This window comes from Peromyscus maniculatus, chromosome 17 (genome assembly GCF_049852395.1).
Source record: "Peromyscus maniculatus bairdii isolate BWxNUB_F1_BW_parent chromosome 17, HU_Pman_BW_mat_3.1, whole genome shotgun sequence".
Classification (NCBI taxonomy): domain Eukaryota; kingdom Metazoa; phylum Chordata; class Mammalia; order Rodentia; family Cricetidae; genus Peromyscus; species Peromyscus maniculatus.
In genome coordinates, this window is record NC_134868.1 from 44,160,202 (window position 1) to 44,180,246 (window position 20,045).

Consider the following 20,045-nt stretch of genomic DNA (forward strand, 5'->3'; position numbering starts at 1 on the left):
AGATTCTTTTTTCAAAGGAAACACAAAGTAGGAAGTTAGTTTCTTCGGATTGGCTTTCAGCTTTAGCCATCTAGTTAAGTCATAAGAGCACTGGTCAGAGACAGCACAATGGCTACACGGCGAACGAATCTGGCCCTTTCCCTGTCTGTCACAAGCTAAGAATAGTTGTTTCTTTTATAAATGTATCAAGGGGGAAAACACGACCAGAGTAGTAATGTGAGAAAAGTGGAAAGGACGTGATAATCAAATTCTAGCTTTACTCCATCAAGTTTTCGAGAACCAGCCATCATTCACATGAACATTGTCTCTTGTTGCTTCTGTGGTGCCATGGTAGAGTGCACTCACTTCAGAGAGGCCATCGGAGATCCGCAAAGACAGGACTACTTACTCTCTAGCCTTGGTAGGTTTGTCCACCTCTGAAATACACCTGGTCTAACATTGGGATCCTTATGATTCCAGTTGCAGTATAAAAGTCTAACGTTGTTTAATAGAAAATACAAAAGAGCAGCATCCCTTAGTAAAATGGGAGCAATGCTATTGCTCTTTTGGCTACAGATTATATTTTGTTTGGAGGAGGAGGAGGAATCCTGGCGTACCAGCCCAGGGCTAGGGTAGCCACAGCCCAACCTGTGGGTTTTGCCTTTTTAACAAGAGTAGAGGTCATAAAGACTTATGATTCCTCTAAGAAACTGTTAACTGACATGAAAATACATGGCCACACCAACTAGCCCGAGTCTATTGAAGCCTGGCCTCTAGGTCTGTCTAATTCCCCACTGTCCCTTTTAGTTCTATACTGCCTGAGCCTCAGCAAAGGGAATATAGTAAGATCCAGCAACTTCTAGAAACATCATTCCCAAAACTTGAGGAAATGTCAATGTTCAAATCGAAGTTTTTCAGTAAGAGGAACCAGAATCCCTCCAAGTATTCAAGCAGGGTTTACTGTTTCTGTTAGTGTGGAGGGGTGAGTGGGGTAGGTGAATGGGAGGGAAGGCGTGGGGGCAGGCAGAGGAAGGCCAGAAAATATTAAAGAATCTAGAGACTACTGTTAACATTCCTGAGCCAGGCTTCTCCTTGTCTTGGTTAAAAATTATTTTTAGTCAAAGGTATATGTCATAATCCTGCTATTTGTGCTATTTGACAGCCAGCTGACTACAAATGTGTGTTTCCTGTAAATAGTCATATATGATTGAAAGTTCCTCTTCCCTTGTTCAGTGCTCTTTCCAGGATTCCACTTTGTGGTCATCTGCTGGGAAGACTGGTAGATAATGATACTATCTTCAAAATAGGAACAGCTCGGCAAAATCTTTTCAAAACACTCCAGTTTCATCAGGGATGACATTTCTGTCCTTACTGCAAAAGTCCCCATGAAAAACAGTGACCTTTAATCCTTTGTGTTGTCTTAGCCCTCATCATAGGAAAGTTATTGTCCAAAAGGTTGGAGTTCTTTTTTTCCTTTCACTGAGGATGCTATGTCATCTAGAAAAGACATGTAAGAATCAATTACTCAGTTAATGTCAGCTAATGGATGTTGAATAAATACCTGTCATAGTATTATGATAAATGCTCTGGCAGATTCTGGAAATGATTCAATATGATCTTTAGCTTTCAGCATTTTGTAGTCAAGAAAAAAAGACAGAGTAGGGGTGCTAGATAAAAGGGAAGTGTGTGTGTGTGTGTGTGTGTGTGTGTGTGTGTGTGTGTGTGTGTGTGTGTGTGTGTCTACATTGCTTCAATGAGATTAGACCATGCCGGGCATGAATACGGGATTCCTTATGACTTGATAAATAGAATGTAGGAATGCAGTATGTGTTCAGTGTTTAGATGCAGAGTTCCAAATCCTTTACTATGATACACATTCTGATGTGCTAAGATGTAAATGAAGTCTGTCCCCTGGAGTAGAACGGAAAAGCTGGTGAGTTTATCAAAGAAAGAAACAACAAAGGGAAGAGTCAAAATCAAACATCCTACTGTAAGGGATCAGAAAAAAGTCATAAATACTGGTGCTTAGAGTTAGTAATTCTGAAGCATTCAGAGGAGAATTTCTGATGCACTGAGTTTGAAGTGGTAGATGGATATGTAATTGCAGCAACCCTTAAGGCTATAATAAACCCAATAAACAGCTTAATTAACTAAGAAAATGGGAGGTACACATTAAGCACCCAAAAAAGGGGTGGTCAGAAATCGAAGACAAAACCCTTGGCAGCCCTTGCATTTGCCAAGGAGGTAGGGAGTCAAATATTTGAAAATAAAAAGGAATGAATTTACCTCATCATACAAACTAGTGTAAAAGAACATTTCAAGAGAACAATCAGAAGGGACCCATACATACATACATGTTCATACATGCAGCTTAAGAAAGGGGAGGACCAAGGCAAGATGCAAAAGAGAAAGCCACAGTGATCATTCTGTAGTATGACTGTAGTTGAATGTTGGGATGCAAACCAGACCTACCTTTCTGTAACTTTCTACCACTGTTTTATTGCTGCCTTTTAAAGTTCGTTTTAGGGGCTGGTGAGATGGTTTACCAGTTAGGGGTACTTAGTGTTATTGCAGATGACCTTGGTTTCATTCCCACGTGGCAGCACCCAATTGCACGGTTCCAGGAGATCCAACATCCTCTTCTGGCTTATTAGGGCACCTGCATACTTGTGGTACATAAGTGAAAGTGGGCATGCACATATAAATATAAATAAACAAACCTTTAAAGTCCAATTTTATCCCTTGACAGTGATCATTTGTCTCATCCTTCCCGTTAATTTGCCTTTTGTTTAATTTTATCTAGGAATCTGTCGTATTTTGCTACACAAAGTAGCCCCTCGGCTGTCATTTTGAACCTCTGGGAAGCTCGTCATCAACAGGATGGGGATCTCGACTCACTGGCCTGCGCCCTTGAAGAGATTGGGAGGACACACACGAAACTGTCAAACATCACAGAGTCCCAGCTTGAGGAAGCTGACTTCAACTACAGCAGGCAAAATGGACTCTAGTCTGTGTCCCTCCCCTCTTGAGGCAGCACTAGTGATGGCCAGCTTCAGGGCAAGTGGCTTCAACTGGGGAAGAAGAGGCAGACTTCTGCCCAGTGGCATTTGGGGGAATTCAGCCTTTATTGAGAGTCACTGAAAATCCCTGGTTGAAGAAAATGAGTTTGATGTAGGTAAGACAAGTTCATAGCAGGGGACAAAAAATAAAATATAAAAGAAGGGGACCCTGCTATCTCCTCTGAGGCTCCACACGGGTAAACATTGGATAAACTCCTCAGATTTGGACTGCTGAGGAGAGAGGTGAAGGTACCTGTAGATAAGAGTAGTTCTGAAAAATAGATACACTACAATAAAGCTGGGATGGCAGAGATTAATTGCATGTTGGAAACAGGTTTAGAATGACTTGCCCCACAGGGCCAGCTGATTCTGATACTAGATTTTTCAGTTTCCGACCAACTGGCATCTGGGATTTTGGAGATCATGGCAAGCCTAACTTTCAGAAGTGAAACCCGGATTGCCAGCCTATTAGTATGATGTCACCATTGGTGGGGAGGGCATTTAGAATTGATAATCTGAGGACATCACACCAGCACTTATTAATATGAGTCACTTAATTGAGACAAGATGGAAAAGCAAGGTAGACCTCAAACTGGTTCTTGGTACCTCACCTTCATTTCTCACCCGCAAGAAACAAAACTCATTTCTCTCCCCGTCCTGACAGATTGGAGGATGGAGATAGTAAAAACGTGGTTATGTGTTTCAATATGGAAACATATCTCTCCCAACTTAACAGATCAGGACAACCTCTGTTCCTAGCCAAACTACTCAAATCTCAGAGTGCTGTTAGAACACAGTTCACTCCGTAGAGTGGAGACAGGAGAGGCTAGCCCAGGTCCAAGAAAATATAGAGACTGCAGATGTTCCAGGCTTCGAGTAAGCTCTGATTCTAGGAGATGGGTATTAAGCCAACTTCTCCAATATTTTTTCCTATAAGAAATGTGTTTTACTGTGCTTTTCCATTCAGATTCTGGAACTCTTCTAACTTTTTATACTATGCTGTCACAGTATGTCTCAATGGAGCTTTAGGACATGACATCCTGCTGCCAATTTTGGAAACCTACCTGATAGTTTTTCTGAGTAGGACCTAAGTAACTGCATCCAAGGAATAGAATACCCCACTACACCATCCTAGAAACCACACGAATCATTCAGAGAGACTTTGTGCTCTGACTGCCTGGTCTCACCATGTATACTTTCTCCTTAGTACTGTTAACTCATAGCTCCCATTTTATGATTTTTATTAATATAAGGCAGTGGCATTGTAGAGAATTGAAATCTGTAGATGATTTGTGAGCTTCATCTTATGCTTTGTTACACTTTTGTATCCAAGTATATCATTTTTATCATTATATATTTGACCAATACCCTGGGAGACTCAAGATGAACAGATATATTCATCTTCTGGTGGATGCTTTCAGTAACTATCCACAATGAAGACAGCCCAAGACAGATACCTACACTAAATTCCAGGCAGCTACTTAGCTACTTTGAGGCTGACTACATTTGAAAAACAATGGTCAGAAATAGGAGAAGTGAGAACCCTTGGTAATGAGGATATGATTATGCTTTTATTTTTATGGGCCCTTTGTTTGAAAACAAATGTTTGCAATCTCTTCCCAAGTGGAAAAGACCTAAAGACAGGTTGAAGTTATGGTCCCATGGATAAGGCATTGAAGAATTCTTGAATGTGTTAGCCATTTTATCTAACTAATATGTGATATATCTGGTCACCTATATTACGTGGAAGACTTCGCCATGTGCAAATCAAAAAAATGCATATTGCTTTGCTCAGGAACCAAAGGCTTATTCTATTGAACAAACAGATCACCTTAGAACTGTCAAGCATACTCAGAATCCCATATCTGGGTCAGGAGAACACCTTTTTCCTAGTATTCTCAACTTATTTATTCATCCTTATGAAGAAGAAAGAGAAAGAGCATAAAACTAAAACCATATGGCATCACTGATAAGTTTTTTTGAAAAAAAAAAAAGAGATAGGAATAGGTGATGAGTCACAAACTGGATAGGTGATGAGTGGCAGGATGAGATGCAGATTCCATCTGCATCCCTTGTTAGGTAATAAACCATTTACAACACATTCTAGAGAGATCTCATATTAATGTCCATTTGGAAGATTTTTGTTTTAAATTCCCCACCCTAGCCATGTCTCTTCTTCCCCCTCCCCAATTGGCCTTATAATTGTTTATCTGTTGTGTGAGCCTGCACATGTTCTTTGTAGATTTTTAAAACTTTTTTATAATATTATAAGCAGATAAAAAGCTGTAACTTTCCTTCCTGGCATCTATGGAGGTTATTTTAAGGGGAGGTAACATGAACAACATAAACATTGGTCAAGTGTATGCAGCTCCCCTGCTGGCTTCAGGTTTTGTGTTTTGTTTGTTTCTCTTTTGGCCTGTGATTATAAGTGCACTTGAGCAAAATATCCCATGCAGCGATAAGGGGGAAGTGAACACAAGGCTCCTCACATCCCAGCCCACGGTTCTGTGAGATTCACCTTGACTCTTTGAGTTTCCTTCTTTACATCTCTCTTCTTTCTGCTAGGATGCTACACAGGATTTTGAAATAAATATGTTAAATTCTGCAGTCTTTGCATGTTAGGGTTGTGTAATATTTTACAATGACATTTCAAAGAGAACCCTGGTCTGTGAGATTTACAGACCAAGGGATCATATGTGTTGAGGAAGGGTCTGCAGGTCACACAGTGTTAGCTCACACTTGAAAGTGTGATGGGTCACTGTGACCTCAAGTTTTTCCATTATCTTCACCTGTCACAACACGAATGTCCCTCTTGGAAGAAGCTTACTCATGACTCCAGGCACTGAATTTCAAAGTGTCACTGTCCTAGTATAAGATGAAGCAAAAACTAAAAGTGGCCTTAAATATTTGGTAGGTTACATAAAATTTTTACAAAAATAGCCAACTTAATGCCAAATTTCTCAGTGCTCGGAGACATTAGGCTAATAGTTATACTTCAAACACGAATGGAAATTATGCTACCAAAATGGTGTGATCCACAGTTTTGCCAGACTACAGCATCGTAAAGTTAATTTATAGTCTTTACAACATCACATATACAGTCTTAGCATTTTACATTAGCATCCTTTAAACCAAAAGGAAGCCTGTTCTGTGGATTTAAATGCAAACTTCATTTACCAGTGCGGGCAGACTCATAAAACTCGGATGTACTCCCACAAAAATTTTATTGGCCTTTTTGTAAGAGATGAAAAGGAATTGATACAGCTCCTTTAAAGAGAGGAACTTTTCCCTTATTTTTTATTATTTTTATCTCAAACTGCTGTGGTCCTGGTATTTTTTTTCTTTCATTTAGCTGAGAGAAGAACTATTAAGTCAAATCACACAGGGTTCTCTTTGGAGTAAAATATCTGGATTTATTGCAGTGATTTTTCCCTCCACAAAACCTCTAAATATCAAACATGAGAAGCAAAGGTAGGAAATTAAAATGGCATGAATGGTTTTATACACTTTCACCGAATTTACCTGTGACTTTCGGAATGTTAACAAAATCTTTGGGAAATGCTTTGGTTTTTTTTTGTTTGTTTGTTTTTTGTTTTTGTTTTTTTTGTTTCTTTGTTTTTTGTTTTTGTTTTCTTGGCTTTTTTTGGGGGGGGGTTGTTTGGTTTTTTTTTTTTTCTTTCAGACGTTTTCAATTTCTTGGTCTGTCTGGCCTCTGTAAATGTGTTGAATGATAGAGCTTTCAGACACGCTAAAGGCAACATTCTCTGAGGTCTTTATTCTAGCAGAAATAAGGAAGGAGCTGAGAAACGTGCCTCTCCGGCCCACTGCGTGGCCCATTTTCATTCTGTCTCTCATGACGCATTGCAAAGCCTGAATCCTTAGTAACTCCCGTTGCCTGGACAACAGGTGACAGCCACAGCTCCTGGGAGAGCAAAAATGTGGGCTGACCGATGGTGACAACGTTTTATCAGCCCCTTGGTGTTCATTGTCATAGCACTGTATTTGGACATTGATGCTTTGGGCCAACCGCTGAATGGCCATCAATTCATAGTTGCCACTGTTTTGTCCGCATAGAATTTTCCTGAACTACAAGCAAAAAAACGTATTTTGTCAAAATGTCACAAAAGTGAAACTGTTAACTAATCTTAGCTGTGTTGCATATCTTGTGTTTTCCTTTTCCAAACTCTTTCAAAAGCTGAGGTGACAAAGCTGTTTGGCTGTGTTGACAGCATGTGGTGTCTTTCGCAGAAGCAACTTCTAGGAGAGCCAGTGTCTACCGTGGACTCCTCGCATCCCCACGACAGGGTCACCAACAAAGCTGAAATGGCCATTTGTAGACTGTAATCATTTTCTGAAGATCAAAGGGGATGGATGGTACCAGGCCTGGCTATTAGTCACTAGTGTGTAGTACTGTGATCTCAAGTAGGAAGTTTATCTCGCATAGAATAATTGTGGTTTTTGAAGCAGCTACTCATTGCTTTTTCCTTTTGCTGTGAAGATCATGGATTTGGAGTGTCCTCACGAAGTGGGCCTAAGACAGGAACATTTCAACTTCATGTCTTTGAACCTACCATCCATCTGAATCCAAAGATGAAAAAAGTCAGTAAACATTCTAGCTAGGCCTAAGCTTAAAATTCTCCCTGCCCTGACCAGTATTAAGTTCAACAGGAGTTGTATCATTTTTCTTCAAAGTTATACCTTAGATTCCGTTATATATGAGTGAATTTGGTAATGTCTTTCTTTACCTGAATGGGAATACGTCTCAAATACTTTCACAAAAGGCATGGGTATAATGAATATATGCCTTTTGTCTTAAATTTGGCTAACTCTAAGAAAAATTTCATCTAATTCAAGCATGATTCACACGTAAATTCCAGAATTGAGAAAGTTGTTCAATAACCTTAAAATCTGAGACATTTCTGGTAGGTACTGATCTAACTGGGGTTCTGATGAAAGCGTGATGGTAAAGGGGACTATGTAAGCCAAATGTCATACAACGAGACCCCTCTCCTGAAACACGGGTATTCTGCTCAAATGTGGAAGCAGCAATGCTAATATTCCTTCGTTAGCAAACGTGGGAAGGGGTAAGAGGGAGAGTCCTCAGGCTAGAGCCCTCAGGGCCTCCTGGGAGAAAAGCTAAGCATAGAAACCCCCATCAGATCTCTCATAGATGCTTCCTGCTCCCATGGAAAACTTCCCAATTAAGGGGGAAATACCCAAGTGTCAGAATTCCCCAGTCAGGAAAAGAGCCGTCTCCTTGTCTTCACTAGATGAAGAACAGAATTTCCATTCTTCATAATTAGGTCTGCTTGATACACATACTCCAGCAAATCTTGACCTAGAAGTATTGTAAACACAGGCAGGTAGAGGGATGCTGGCTCATTTTCCTAGCCCAAACTTGGAAACGTGAGTGATATTTTTTCTCCCCTTCTACATAGAAGAATTTAAAACTTATTTCATTTTGTTCTTTTTTATTTTGGGAAGGTACATGGGGGTGTTCTATCAAATGATTCATTTTTTTCAAACCCATACCACTCTCTGCATTTATTTGGTGTGTTCAAAGCCAAAAAAGTATGAAATAATATTTAAAGCAGAGCTGAATACTAACTTGGACATGAAGCTGAAGGAGTGAGCAAGCCAGAGGAGAGGGTCTAAGCAAAGCATGGCCTTGGCTTCATACCACACTTTTTGTGCCTTGTATTATCAGTGTAAATTCTGAATGTTGTACAGTAAATACTTGGATGGACTCCTTAGAGAAGGATGCACCGGCTTCTTTTTCAGCACATGTACATATCTATAAATATATATACATATATATTTGGTAATGCCAAACAGCTATGTTATATTGTACTGAACAAAATGGCCCGTTTGGATGTTTTATGTAGTTTGCAAAAAAAAAAAAAAAAATGGATGGTTATCGACTTTTCGAGATAAATGTACAGGCATAAATTACTGCTTATCAGTTATTTATGAATAAAGAGTCTTTTATTGACATTTTAGGATATGCTCCATGAGTGGGACTTTGAAATCTCAATGAGGACTCTATCATATCCTAGTAGGTGTTGGGATGTTCTCCTTAAGGACATTTTTCAAATCTTCTAAACTTAATAAAATCCACTTTTCACTCTGGCCTCTGAAAATACTATGGGCATTTGAACCAAATCCATTATCTTCTAAGAATCAAAGGCCACCTAAATACACACTTTCACACATGTGGTTGTGCATACACACACCCCTTTCTTAGGGATGCAGCTTTAGATATTTCAAGGTAATCATAGCCTTACCATAAGAGAAATGCTTTTTTTCACATTCTTCAAATGTATTACTTTTATACACTGTAGAACATGCTCTATAAGCTGAAGAGATGGCTCCAAGATTAAGAGTACTTGCTCTTGTTCCGGAGGACCTGAGTTCTGTTCCCATCATCCACTACAGGTGACTCCCAACCATCTGTAACTCCAGTTCTAGGGAACCCAACTTCCTGTCCTGCCTTGCAAGGGTACCCTCATTCATGTGCACATATACCTGTGTGTAAATATCCATTTAAAAAATCTTTAAAATATGTATAGAGCATTCTCTGCCTTGCCATGGTAAAATAGCTAGACAAAAATGTAGAATATTTAAGGAAAGATAGTAGGAAAAAATGTAGAATGTCAGGCATTCCAACCACATTGACTGACACATTCTCCTTTCAATAATGTTGAGAACATGGAAAATTACCTAGACATTTAATGATAAAAGATCAGAAAGTTGATCTGAGTTGAAACAATACAGTCTACTCAAAAATATTTTCTAACGTAAAGTAATCGGTGACTGTCTAAAAGAAGATTTAAAAAAATGATTTAAATCAGTAGTTTCTCCAAACTTGTTAACACACACACACACACACACACACACACACACACACACACACACACACACACACACACTAGGAAAACACAACTAGAGCAAACACTGTTTTCATAGAAATCTGATGGGTTTTGCTGTCCTACTATTTACATTTTGGAAGCTGTGACATACAGAGAACCATCTTCTCTACTTTCTAGCAACCTGATGCATGGGCTGTCTTAATGTGTATGAAGAATCTTGGAAACAGAAACATATGCCTAACCTTTTTGGACCATATAGTTCTTCCTGCATCATCTGATGGAACTATTGGGTGGAATAAGGATGAATGTCTACACTGTGTCTGTAAATGGCTTCAAAGGTTCTTGCTGATCACTGTGAGACTTGGCCAGAGCTTTAATGCTGGTTTTAAATATTTAAGCTTCAGAAAGAAGGGGATGTGATTTCAACTAAATCAAAAGTGGTTGAATCAATGATACAAAGGCAAAACTAAGCCAAATTTTCAGTATTTTCTGGACAGTTAAAACAAGGAAATCTAACTTGATTTGGCGAAAACAAATTTTAACTAGAAGAATGGTATGAGCAACATAGTGACCCAGATAAGATGACTCCAGATCAGGCTAAACCTATAATAAAATATTCAAAATAATGAATTAAAATCTTTGTATAAAGTTTGTTCAGTTAGCAGCCAGGTATATTGGCACATACTTCTAATCCCAGCACTTGGACAACTGAAGCCTGATTGCCCACAATTTCAGAACCAACTTGGACTTTGTGTCGAAAGAAAGAAAGAAAGAAAGAAAGAAAGAAAGAAAGAAAGAGAGAGAGAGAGAGAGAGAGAGAGAGAGAGAGAGAGAGAGAGAGAAAGAAAGAAAGGAAGGAAGGAAGGAAGGAAGGAAGGAAGGAAGGAAGGAAGGAAGGAAGGAAGGAAGGAAGGAAGGAAGAGAAAAGGGGAAAAGAAAAGTGTGTGTGCATTTATGTATGTGAAGCAGTTCTAATTCTGAATGAATTCAGTTAATGTGGGCTTTGCCTATACAGCTAATATGTGTGAAGACTTAATCATAATAGAAGCTTACCCATTTACTCAAATGAATACACTATTTACAACCTGTAGCATTGAAAATAAACATGATACCTAACATTTCTGTTTCACATAAAGGGACAGTAACTGTAGAATTTTTCATCCTTCACAACTTGATAAATGAAAGGAAAGAGAGAGGCAAAGCTCCTAGCCCTATATGTGACTTACAAAGGAGGAGTGAGCATTCATCTCCATCTTACCGTAAACATACCTTGAAGAGTAGTTAGCTGAGAGAGTCTGAAGCCAGATATGTGCAAAGAGCCATTGACTCTGCCATTCTTGGCCTATGTGACCTTGGCCCTTGACTGCCATTCGACAAGAAATTCTTCACTTTAAAAAGAGGTAGTTGTATTAAGTTCATTGAGATGAAGTAATTGACCAAGACTGGCAATGAGATCTGTGTTGGTGGTTTGGTTGGTAAAATGCTTGCCTCGCAAGCATGAGAAGCTGAGTTCAATTTCCAGGTACCACCAAAAAAGGTGTTATAATACATTTATTATCCCATCTGATGGCTGAGAAACCACACCGAAGGTCCTCTGGCTTCCACACACACATATGTGTGTGTACACACCCACTTACACACATGTGCAAATATGCAGACATATGAGAAACTAGGCAGCTGTCCTTGTCTAGTTCTGACTTCAGAAAATGTGCATTGTGTGGCCATAGAATGTCTTTAGAGGAGAATTTAGAGAGGCTACTGGTGAGACAAGTACATATTTAAAGCACATCCATCATCAGAACAAATTTAAACATTTAAAATATAGCATTCTTGCATACAATCAGTACTCTGAGCTAATTGCTTCCTGGTTTCAGATAACTGAAGACCCCAAAATTGAATTTGTGCATAATCCAACAATGAACTGGTTGAGCACCATCACCTTCCAGACTTCTCCACTATAAATAGGGCATACATAAATGATGCCCTTGAAGGTTATTGAGTGATATTGACTCAACCTCCATTGACTCACTGACTCTCAAGTCAAGAGATTACACAGGATCAAACAGCTAGTGCCACAAAATTGGTGAGTACAAAATATTGAGGGAGAAAACCAGTGCAGGTTGCATGGAGAAAAGTTACAGAAGTTACCCCCATCAGTTACCACTGAACTAAGATGTAGATAGGATTTATTAATATCGTTTTCATCTGTAACATTATATAACAAACCCCATTATTTGCAGCTGGAAATAACCATTTATTATTTTTATGCATTTTTGGATCTTCAAGGTCTGATCCAAGTGTGCCAAGTCTTTTGAAACTCATGCACTTCTGCAATGGCCTCTCAAAATCAGCATATACACATGGTAGGAAACTAGAAGACACTCTGTAATGTGAATGGCTACAAAAATCAAATCACAACCAATATAACATTACAGGAAGTGTTGGAGAATTTGTGTTATGATTTTCATTTCTTCAAAAGATAGAATTTGTCAGACAAGACAAAGGAGGAACAGCACTCAGACAGAAAACAGCATTGATAAACATATTAGTAAGAATTTCATTCAAGAGAGACTACCATATTTTTTGTGCCTTTAATTCTTATAGCGCACTACATTTTTTAGAGTAGCATGTCCCAGACTTCAGTGTTTTGACTGTAGGAAATGATTCTGTGGTTTGCTATTTGGGCAAAGCTGATTTACAGAGATCTTTTCATGGTGAGTCCTCTTATAGTACCATGAGTAATTGAATCAGTACATTTTACACACTTGGTCTTTCATATGGATTTATTCCTTTAACCCTCTAGTGATCACATACAGCCACCACTATTATTTGAACTAATTTACACATAGAGAAACTAAGAAAAATCAAGTTATGCTAACACACTGACTAATCACTCCTCCACGGCCACTAATTCCAACATTTTTTGAATATTTGTCAGCTATCATCTACTTAAGGAGCACAAAATGATATCTTAAAGTTCAATTCTGAGATTTTTAGTGTTTACTAAATTGATACAAAAGATAAATTGTATCATCCATCCTGAATTAATTTAATCCAGGTTACCATCAGTTTCTGTTTCCTAATCTAGTTACCTGTTTGTTTTTTTTTAATATGTCACAGAACTTCATGCATCTGAACATATAAGCCCATACCAACATCTTTGGCATTTTATTCTGGCCTGCAAATGCTTGATTGCATTTCTCTATAACTCATTAGAATTAATCCTTGGAACTGACAAGGAGTTATCAATATTTTGCTAAACCTCACAAAGACTACTTTAAAAACAAAAAGCTGGAGGCATCTTTAGAAGCAATTAAATAACTTGTGTCAAATGATCCTGCTCTCTCTAGGCTTGGAGCAAAATCCAATGTGTTCTTTCCTTCTTGGGAATGTTGGACATCCAGGCATAAATGCAATGGTGCCCAGGCAAATTGAGTGAACTGGTCTTGGCTCTCAGAAAACTCAGTTATATTTTGAGTTTTGGTTTCCCCATCTGCAAAATCAGCATCATCAATATCCTGGTACAAGAACTGAGTTGGAAAAATATTTTCATTCTAGTAAAGGCTATTTTAATTTATAATAAAATGAAAATACCATAGTGGCTGTTAATGCATAAGTATTAAGTCAGAATGTGGTTATTTTAGACCAACTTTTAAGCAATGTACATCCAAACTTCTAAGTGATGACCACTTGCTCCTTCATCTCCATTTATCCCACAGTTGAATGATTTGGCTAAAATGCACAGGACTGGAAACCATTTCTTCTCCTAATATCATTAATCTAAAATTCCAAATACTTTAATATGCATATGTTATTAGCAATATCATAAGTGAAATTATACAAAACACCAACTCAGCCATGTTTTTATCATCACTGAAAAATATGCAAGCTCTTGTGTCTATTTGCAGCTCTTATGGACCTCTGCAGTTATTTCCTCTTATTGCCCTTTAAAATCTAGGCAAACAAGGAAACTCATTTCACCATTTAATTGTACCTTCTGCTTTCTCACTGCTTTGCCCAGCCTTTGACTTTATTGTAAAATAATACTTATTGTCTACACAATAAATATTAAAGGGTACACTATAGTAGGCAATGGAAATACAGCAGTGAACTAAACATCCTAGTTTTGCAGGTATTTCATTTCTGTGTTAATGGAGAAAGTAAAGAGTAAGTAAGACAATACAGGGTAGGGGAGATATAGGCTAGGAGGAAGAGTAGGGCTTCCAGGCTCCAATGATATTTTAAAACAGGATAGCAGGCAAGACTTCACTAAGAAGGTAGCTTTTAACTAAATAGATAAACAAGATAAGAAAGAAATTCTAAGAGGATTCAGGGAAGAGGAAAGGCCTTGAGATGACCATATGCTGGACCTACTCAAGGATTAGTAGTGAAAAGGATTAGTAGTGAAATCAGTGCAGATGGAGTGGTGTTACTGAGTGGTGTTACTGAGAATAGAAGACACATTTGGAGAAGAGGAGGACAGACCACGTGTGCTTTTCCATGGCTGTGTCTTATGCTGTGTGATGTGGGAAGATGCTACTGGTATTGGAATGACATTAGCAGGGGTGTAGGATGACTAGTGCACACCCTAAGTGTAGTAAGGATGAGTTGTATGAGGCACTACTGTAGAAATCCCCTGCAGAGCCTGACTATTGGTAATTACAGGAGCTGTGGTCAGATGTGAATCATCAATATACTCTGAATGGTAGGGCTGACAGAGTTTTCTGATGAAATGGATGGATGTTGTGAAGGGGAGAGTAAAAACTAATGATGGCCCCGAGATTTGGGTATAAGCAACTAAAAATACAAAGGTGACATCATTATGGTAGAATCTGGCAAATGAATATTTACAGAAAGTTTCCTGTCCAGTGCAAAATACCCATTAAACATCTAATAGGAAATTTGAAATTCATAGCTAGATATGTGAATGTGAAGCACAAAGAACAATGGATGGTATTAAAAGCACGGTACCATATTGGTATCAGTCCCTGGGGTATTGGAAAATTGTGACCTTCACCTGATCAAAAGAAATCTGAAGAAACTGGGAAGAGTGGGCACTCAGGTGAGAGGACTGTGAGGATGGTGGGAGCGAAGTAAATGGAAATCGGATGACAGAGAAGTGCATGATGAGCTCTGGCAGGTAATGCTAAAATCTCCATCTGTGTAAGCATGAATGATGTAGCTATTCCTTAAGACTATTAAAGATCAGTTTAGAAGGAGTACTAGAGTAGAAAGTATATTTAAATTTTATTCAAGATTAAGTGGGGAAAGAAAAGGAAGCAAACTTCAGTCTATTCTTTATTGGGGGGTTGTTGAGGAAGACAGATTTGCTGGATTTCTTTTCATTTCTTTGGGGGGGTATTCAGAAATTAAGATGCCTGATATTAAATTTATGTAGGAACTATTTGTTATAAACACAAAGGCTTTCAGAACCCCTCTACCCTATTGACACATTTTTGAGAGGAGCTGTTCTGATCTCTGAAGGGTCTTCAACAGCATCCCTGGCCTGTAGCTTCTATATGCCAGCAGCATCTACTAGGTGTAGTAGTTGAAAACACCCCTAGATATTCCCAAATGTCCTTTAGAGAACTAAACTGCCTACAGGTGAGAGCCACTGATTTATAAAGTGGTGATGGGGAGTAGCTTGTGTGGAATGAAAACCATGTCACCTCAGAATCAAAATTCAAAAGAAGGAAGAGAAATTGAACAATCATCTATACATATAGTGAAATTTGCAAAAGTTAAAGGATAAATACAGTATAAATAACTCTCAGTACCCACAATTTCAAAAAAGCCAGCATGGTTGCATGAACTTGTAATCCCAGCAAGTGCTGGAGAGTGAGAGACTGGAGGATGACAGCCACCGAAGCTCAATGGCCAGCTAGTCCAGCCTGCATGTATCACCCTGCCTCAATAAACAAGGTAACAGCTCCTTAGGGAACAACACCCAAGGCTCTCCACATACATCTGCGAGCGCAGGAACACATGTACACACAAATAACACAATAAAAGAGCAATGTGTTGACTAAAATGACAAGGAAGCAGAAACTCCTTGTGAACAAGGAGAACATAGGTATCAGTAGACAGCTGCAACCAGGACAGGTGGTGGGCGGATTCTTTCAAAATAGAAGCATTGGAAGTGGAAAATATTAGGGCGGAGAAAGGCCAGACAATCTGGAAGTAGCAATGAGAAGGAAGGGGAACTCATACCCCACCTCCAGGGGCAGAAAAAAAAGACATAGAAGAAATTGTAACTACTTAAAAGAGAGAGAGAGGAAGGAAAAGTTAGAGTTTCAGGGAAAAAAAAAACAGCAAGAAGGAAACACTGAACAATATGATTGAGGATATAAGGCACATTGCTGATCTCTGAGGCACTCCAGGAGAGTTTTTCAGTTGACATGCATGGGAGATGGATGCATGTACAGACTCCTATGAAGGTTATCATCCAGGAGGTAGCGGTGACCTGGAAATAGAGACATCCTTTGGTGACTGGCTTCAGGAGAGAAAGAAGACACAATAGAAAACAGAATATTAATCAAGGAAGTGGCTGACTAAAAATTCATTAAGTTTATGCACTTATTCACACACCTAAACATTTATCTGTGTCATGACTGGAATTTTTCTTAAAGGCTCTAGGGTATAGAAAGTAATACACTTATGAAACAGAGCTAAAATGGAGAAATGCAGAACTTAATCAACGATTACAAAGCTAGTCGTCAGCAGCATTTAAAACACACCTTCCTAGGTAATATTATTTCTCTTCCAAAAGAAAATGGCAAGCATGATAATACATACCAGTAAACACAGTCCTATGAGGCTGAGACAGGAAAGTCACAAATTTGATCTTAGCCTGGGCTTCATAGAGAATGCCTACATCAAAAGTCATATCAAAGCAAATTAGAACAAAACATTGCCTTGACAGTTTTCATCTACAGTATATATAAAACAAAAAATCTTCCAAACTCCAAAGTTTAAAGGAGAAGGTTTCTGACAGGCAAATTGCAAAAAGAGTGTAGCTAGTTGAGCTCTCGGAGCTGTGAAGATCTACTGGTAATGAAAGACACAACTTTTGGCCCAGAAATGTTGAGCTCTTCTCCAGACTCCTTTCTGCCTTAACTAGAGGAAGTGAATGCCAAAAGAGAATGCTCTGGAAAGAAACATATTCTTGCATCTAATAATTTTGCAATGAAAATACTGCTACAGCTTTTACATTTACTTATCCCCCCTCTGTGTACGTGTGTGTGTGTGTGTGTGTGTGTGTGTGTGTGTGTGTATGTGTGTGTGTGTGCATGTTATGCTTATACCTCAGTGTGTGTTCATGTGGAGGTCCAAGGACAACCATTGTGAGTCTATTCTCACCTTCCACCTTGTTGAGTCTAGATCTCTTGTTTCTGTAACTTCTCAGAATCTCCAGGGTAAATGACCTGTGAGCCTCCACCTGATTCTCCTGCCTCTTCTAACCACCTTGCAGAAGGAATGCTGAGGTTACATATGTGCACCACCTGGTCTGGTCTTTTCTCTTAGGACCCAAAGTTCAAGCTTAGGCCATCAGACTTCTGCAACTTTTCTCTGCTGAACCATCTCCCCAGTCCTCCCCACATTGTATTTCTAAAAGAAAGCATTTCAAAGAGTTAAGAATATAACTTACATGCAAATATGTAATAGACAGAACGTTAACACTTTTATTTAACTTTACTAGAAGTTGGTGAGTTGTTAAAATTCATTCAGAGAAGAATCTAGAGTACAGATCATGTGTGTGCAAACACATGCATACAGGCATATTCACTTGAGAACTCCACAATGGCTTTGTGATTACAGAAAAAAAAAAGTTCATATTTCACAGGCTAACAATAGCCATAAAATTAGTTAATAATATGCAAGGAAATGATAATCTACCATAGAGTTATACAAATGTAATACTTGGGTCTGGTTTTCCTAAAAGTGGAAATCAGCTACATCTAGTAAAAATTCCCTTGCATTGCTGTGGACTGGAATTTTTCTGAACTCCTTCCAAGTTTCTATGGTTTAACTTCTACTGCACAGCAGCGTAACCAAGTCATTAGAGGTAAGGCAAAGGAGCACAGACCCATAGGATCAGATAATCCCCAGAAGGCCAGCCAGACACACCTGTTACTTCATCAAAAAGTTACTTGGTAGTACTATTGCCCATGTTCAATCACTTTTTCTTGGCAGTACACGGTGTGTCTTGGTAATCTGTAGGAATCCTCTTACTTGGCATCATTTCTCGACTCTGAGTCACTTCTGTAGTGTTTTTTATTTGTATTCCCCCAAGCAGCTTTCCCTTTCCTTCTTTGCTATCAACATCTGTGACTCCATGGTAGAAGCTAAGTGAAAACAGAAGCCACATGGTTCCTTGCAATCTCCATCCTCATCTCTACATCAATCCTTGTCAATCCTGAAGTTACACAAGGATTACTTTACATAGTTGTGGTGCAGTGGTTAGCCTGTGGAAATAAAAACAAACTAACAAACAAACTAACAAAACAAAACAAGAAAGAAAACTTTCAATTCCAGTGTGGGGGGCTTCATCCATCACTAACAAGTACCAATTCCCCTATTTTCCTTTCTTCCCTGTTTTTCCCACATTCAGTATAATGAGACTCAGGAGTGCTTGATATTTTGTCTTCAAATATTTGAAAGTCTGTCACATGGAAGACAAATTCGACCATTCCTGTCTTGTTTCCTGTAGTAGAACTAAGACCAATTCTGCAGAAGCTGTAGAAAGACATGTGCAAGGGATTGTAGCTTTCATAGAGATTACAAAAATTGGCATGAGCTTTCAGGGAATCTTAAAGGCTTTTGGAAACTCTGATCTATAATCCCCATCAAAATATATCTATGTAAGGTCAAACTTCCTTTTTGACTTTTTTTTTCCAGTTTTTGATATCATTTCTTCCTGAACTTGAATCAGAGTTTTCCTTCTTTCCTTTGAGACTAAGATTCTTAGTTCCTCACTCATAATGGCTCTTCATCACTCAGCCTAGGGTTAAGTAGAGTGGTTTAGGAAAGGTAAGACAGTAACATATGGGGTTTAGTGAGCTGGAAGAACTCAATTGAAACTGTACCATGATGATCAGCAAACAACCACAGACCACCCACAAAGCAGCAAGCATGGTTGTGTGGCAATAAGATGTTATTGTGGATATGGAAAATTGAACTTAACATGATTTTACAAAATTATCACTCTTCATATACACACACACACACACACACAGAGAGAGAGAGAGAGAGAGAGAGACAGACAGACAGACAGACAGAGACAGAGACATTGGAAAATGGAAGTGCAATCCTTAGCTTGTGAGCCATGCAAGAAGCAAAATCTAGTCAAAGGACACCGGTTCTCTAATACCAACCCTAGCCTCCTGTTACAGACCCTAAGGATGAATGCCTTGTCTAGATCTCATAAGAAAATTCACTGAAATCATGCACGAGATGGGCAGGCTCAGTGTCTACACAAATTGGGAAGGAGGATGGCTTAATCACAAGTCTCAGGTCTTTGTGATTTTATTTCAGTGAGCAGGCATCATGTGACTGTTGTTGCCTTTTTCATTTCTCTCTCTCTCTCTCTCTCTCTCTCTCTCTCTCTCTCTCTCTCTCTCTCTCTCTCTCTCTCTCTCTCCCTCCCTCCCTCCCTCCCTCCCTCCCTCCCTCCCTCCCCCTCCTCCAACAACACTGCCCAGGCTTGTTTTAAATACCTGAATTTAAGTGACCCATCAGCCTCTGCTCTCCAGTAGCAGGGAATATGGGTGCCCACCATTGGGCTTAGCCGTTGGGCAGTTTTAGAAAATGGTTTCAGGGGTTTGGTAGTACACTCCAATGGTAGAACATTTGCTTAGCTTGTGTGAAGTCCTGGGCTCAATCTCAACCAATGCAGAAATAAAAATAAAGAGGCTTGGTTGAAGAGATTAACGAAATGGTGAAAGTCACAGTCATTCACACACTCCAGAGAGGAGGGTGCAGAAGTATGTATGTTGGCATGACTGGTAGCAGTTTCACAATTGTCAGAGAGAGCTTCCCTGGGATAAACTTCTCCACAGTCTGCCTCTCAATAAAGTTTGACTGCTCAGTCACTACGTTATTGCCTTGTAAAACCAGAGCATCCACTTCTATTATTATC

The 20,045-nt window shown here is 39.1% G+C and overlaps 1 protein-coding gene across 9 annotated transcripts in view; it reads left to right on the forward strand.

The window, feature by feature from the left end:
• Unc5d (unc-5 netrin receptor D) overlaps positions 1–9,032 on the forward strand; it is a 557,233-nt gene extending 548,201 nt beyond the window's left edge. For 5 of the 9 annotated variants that reach the window (XM_006994386.3, XM_042262551.2, XM_015987869.3 and 2 more), the window contains one exon: positions 2,783–9,032. In XM_006994386.3, the coding sequence (XP_006994448.1) occupies positions 2,783–2,987 (205 nt within the window). In that variant the 3' untranslated portion in view covers positions 2,988–9,032. The remainder of the gene's footprint in view (positions 1–2,782) is intronic. The other 4 variants (XM_006994387.4, XM_076553553.1, XM_006994389.4 and 1 more) reach the window with 1 other exon arrangement.
• Positions 9,033–20,045: the final 11,013 nt, after the last annotated feature.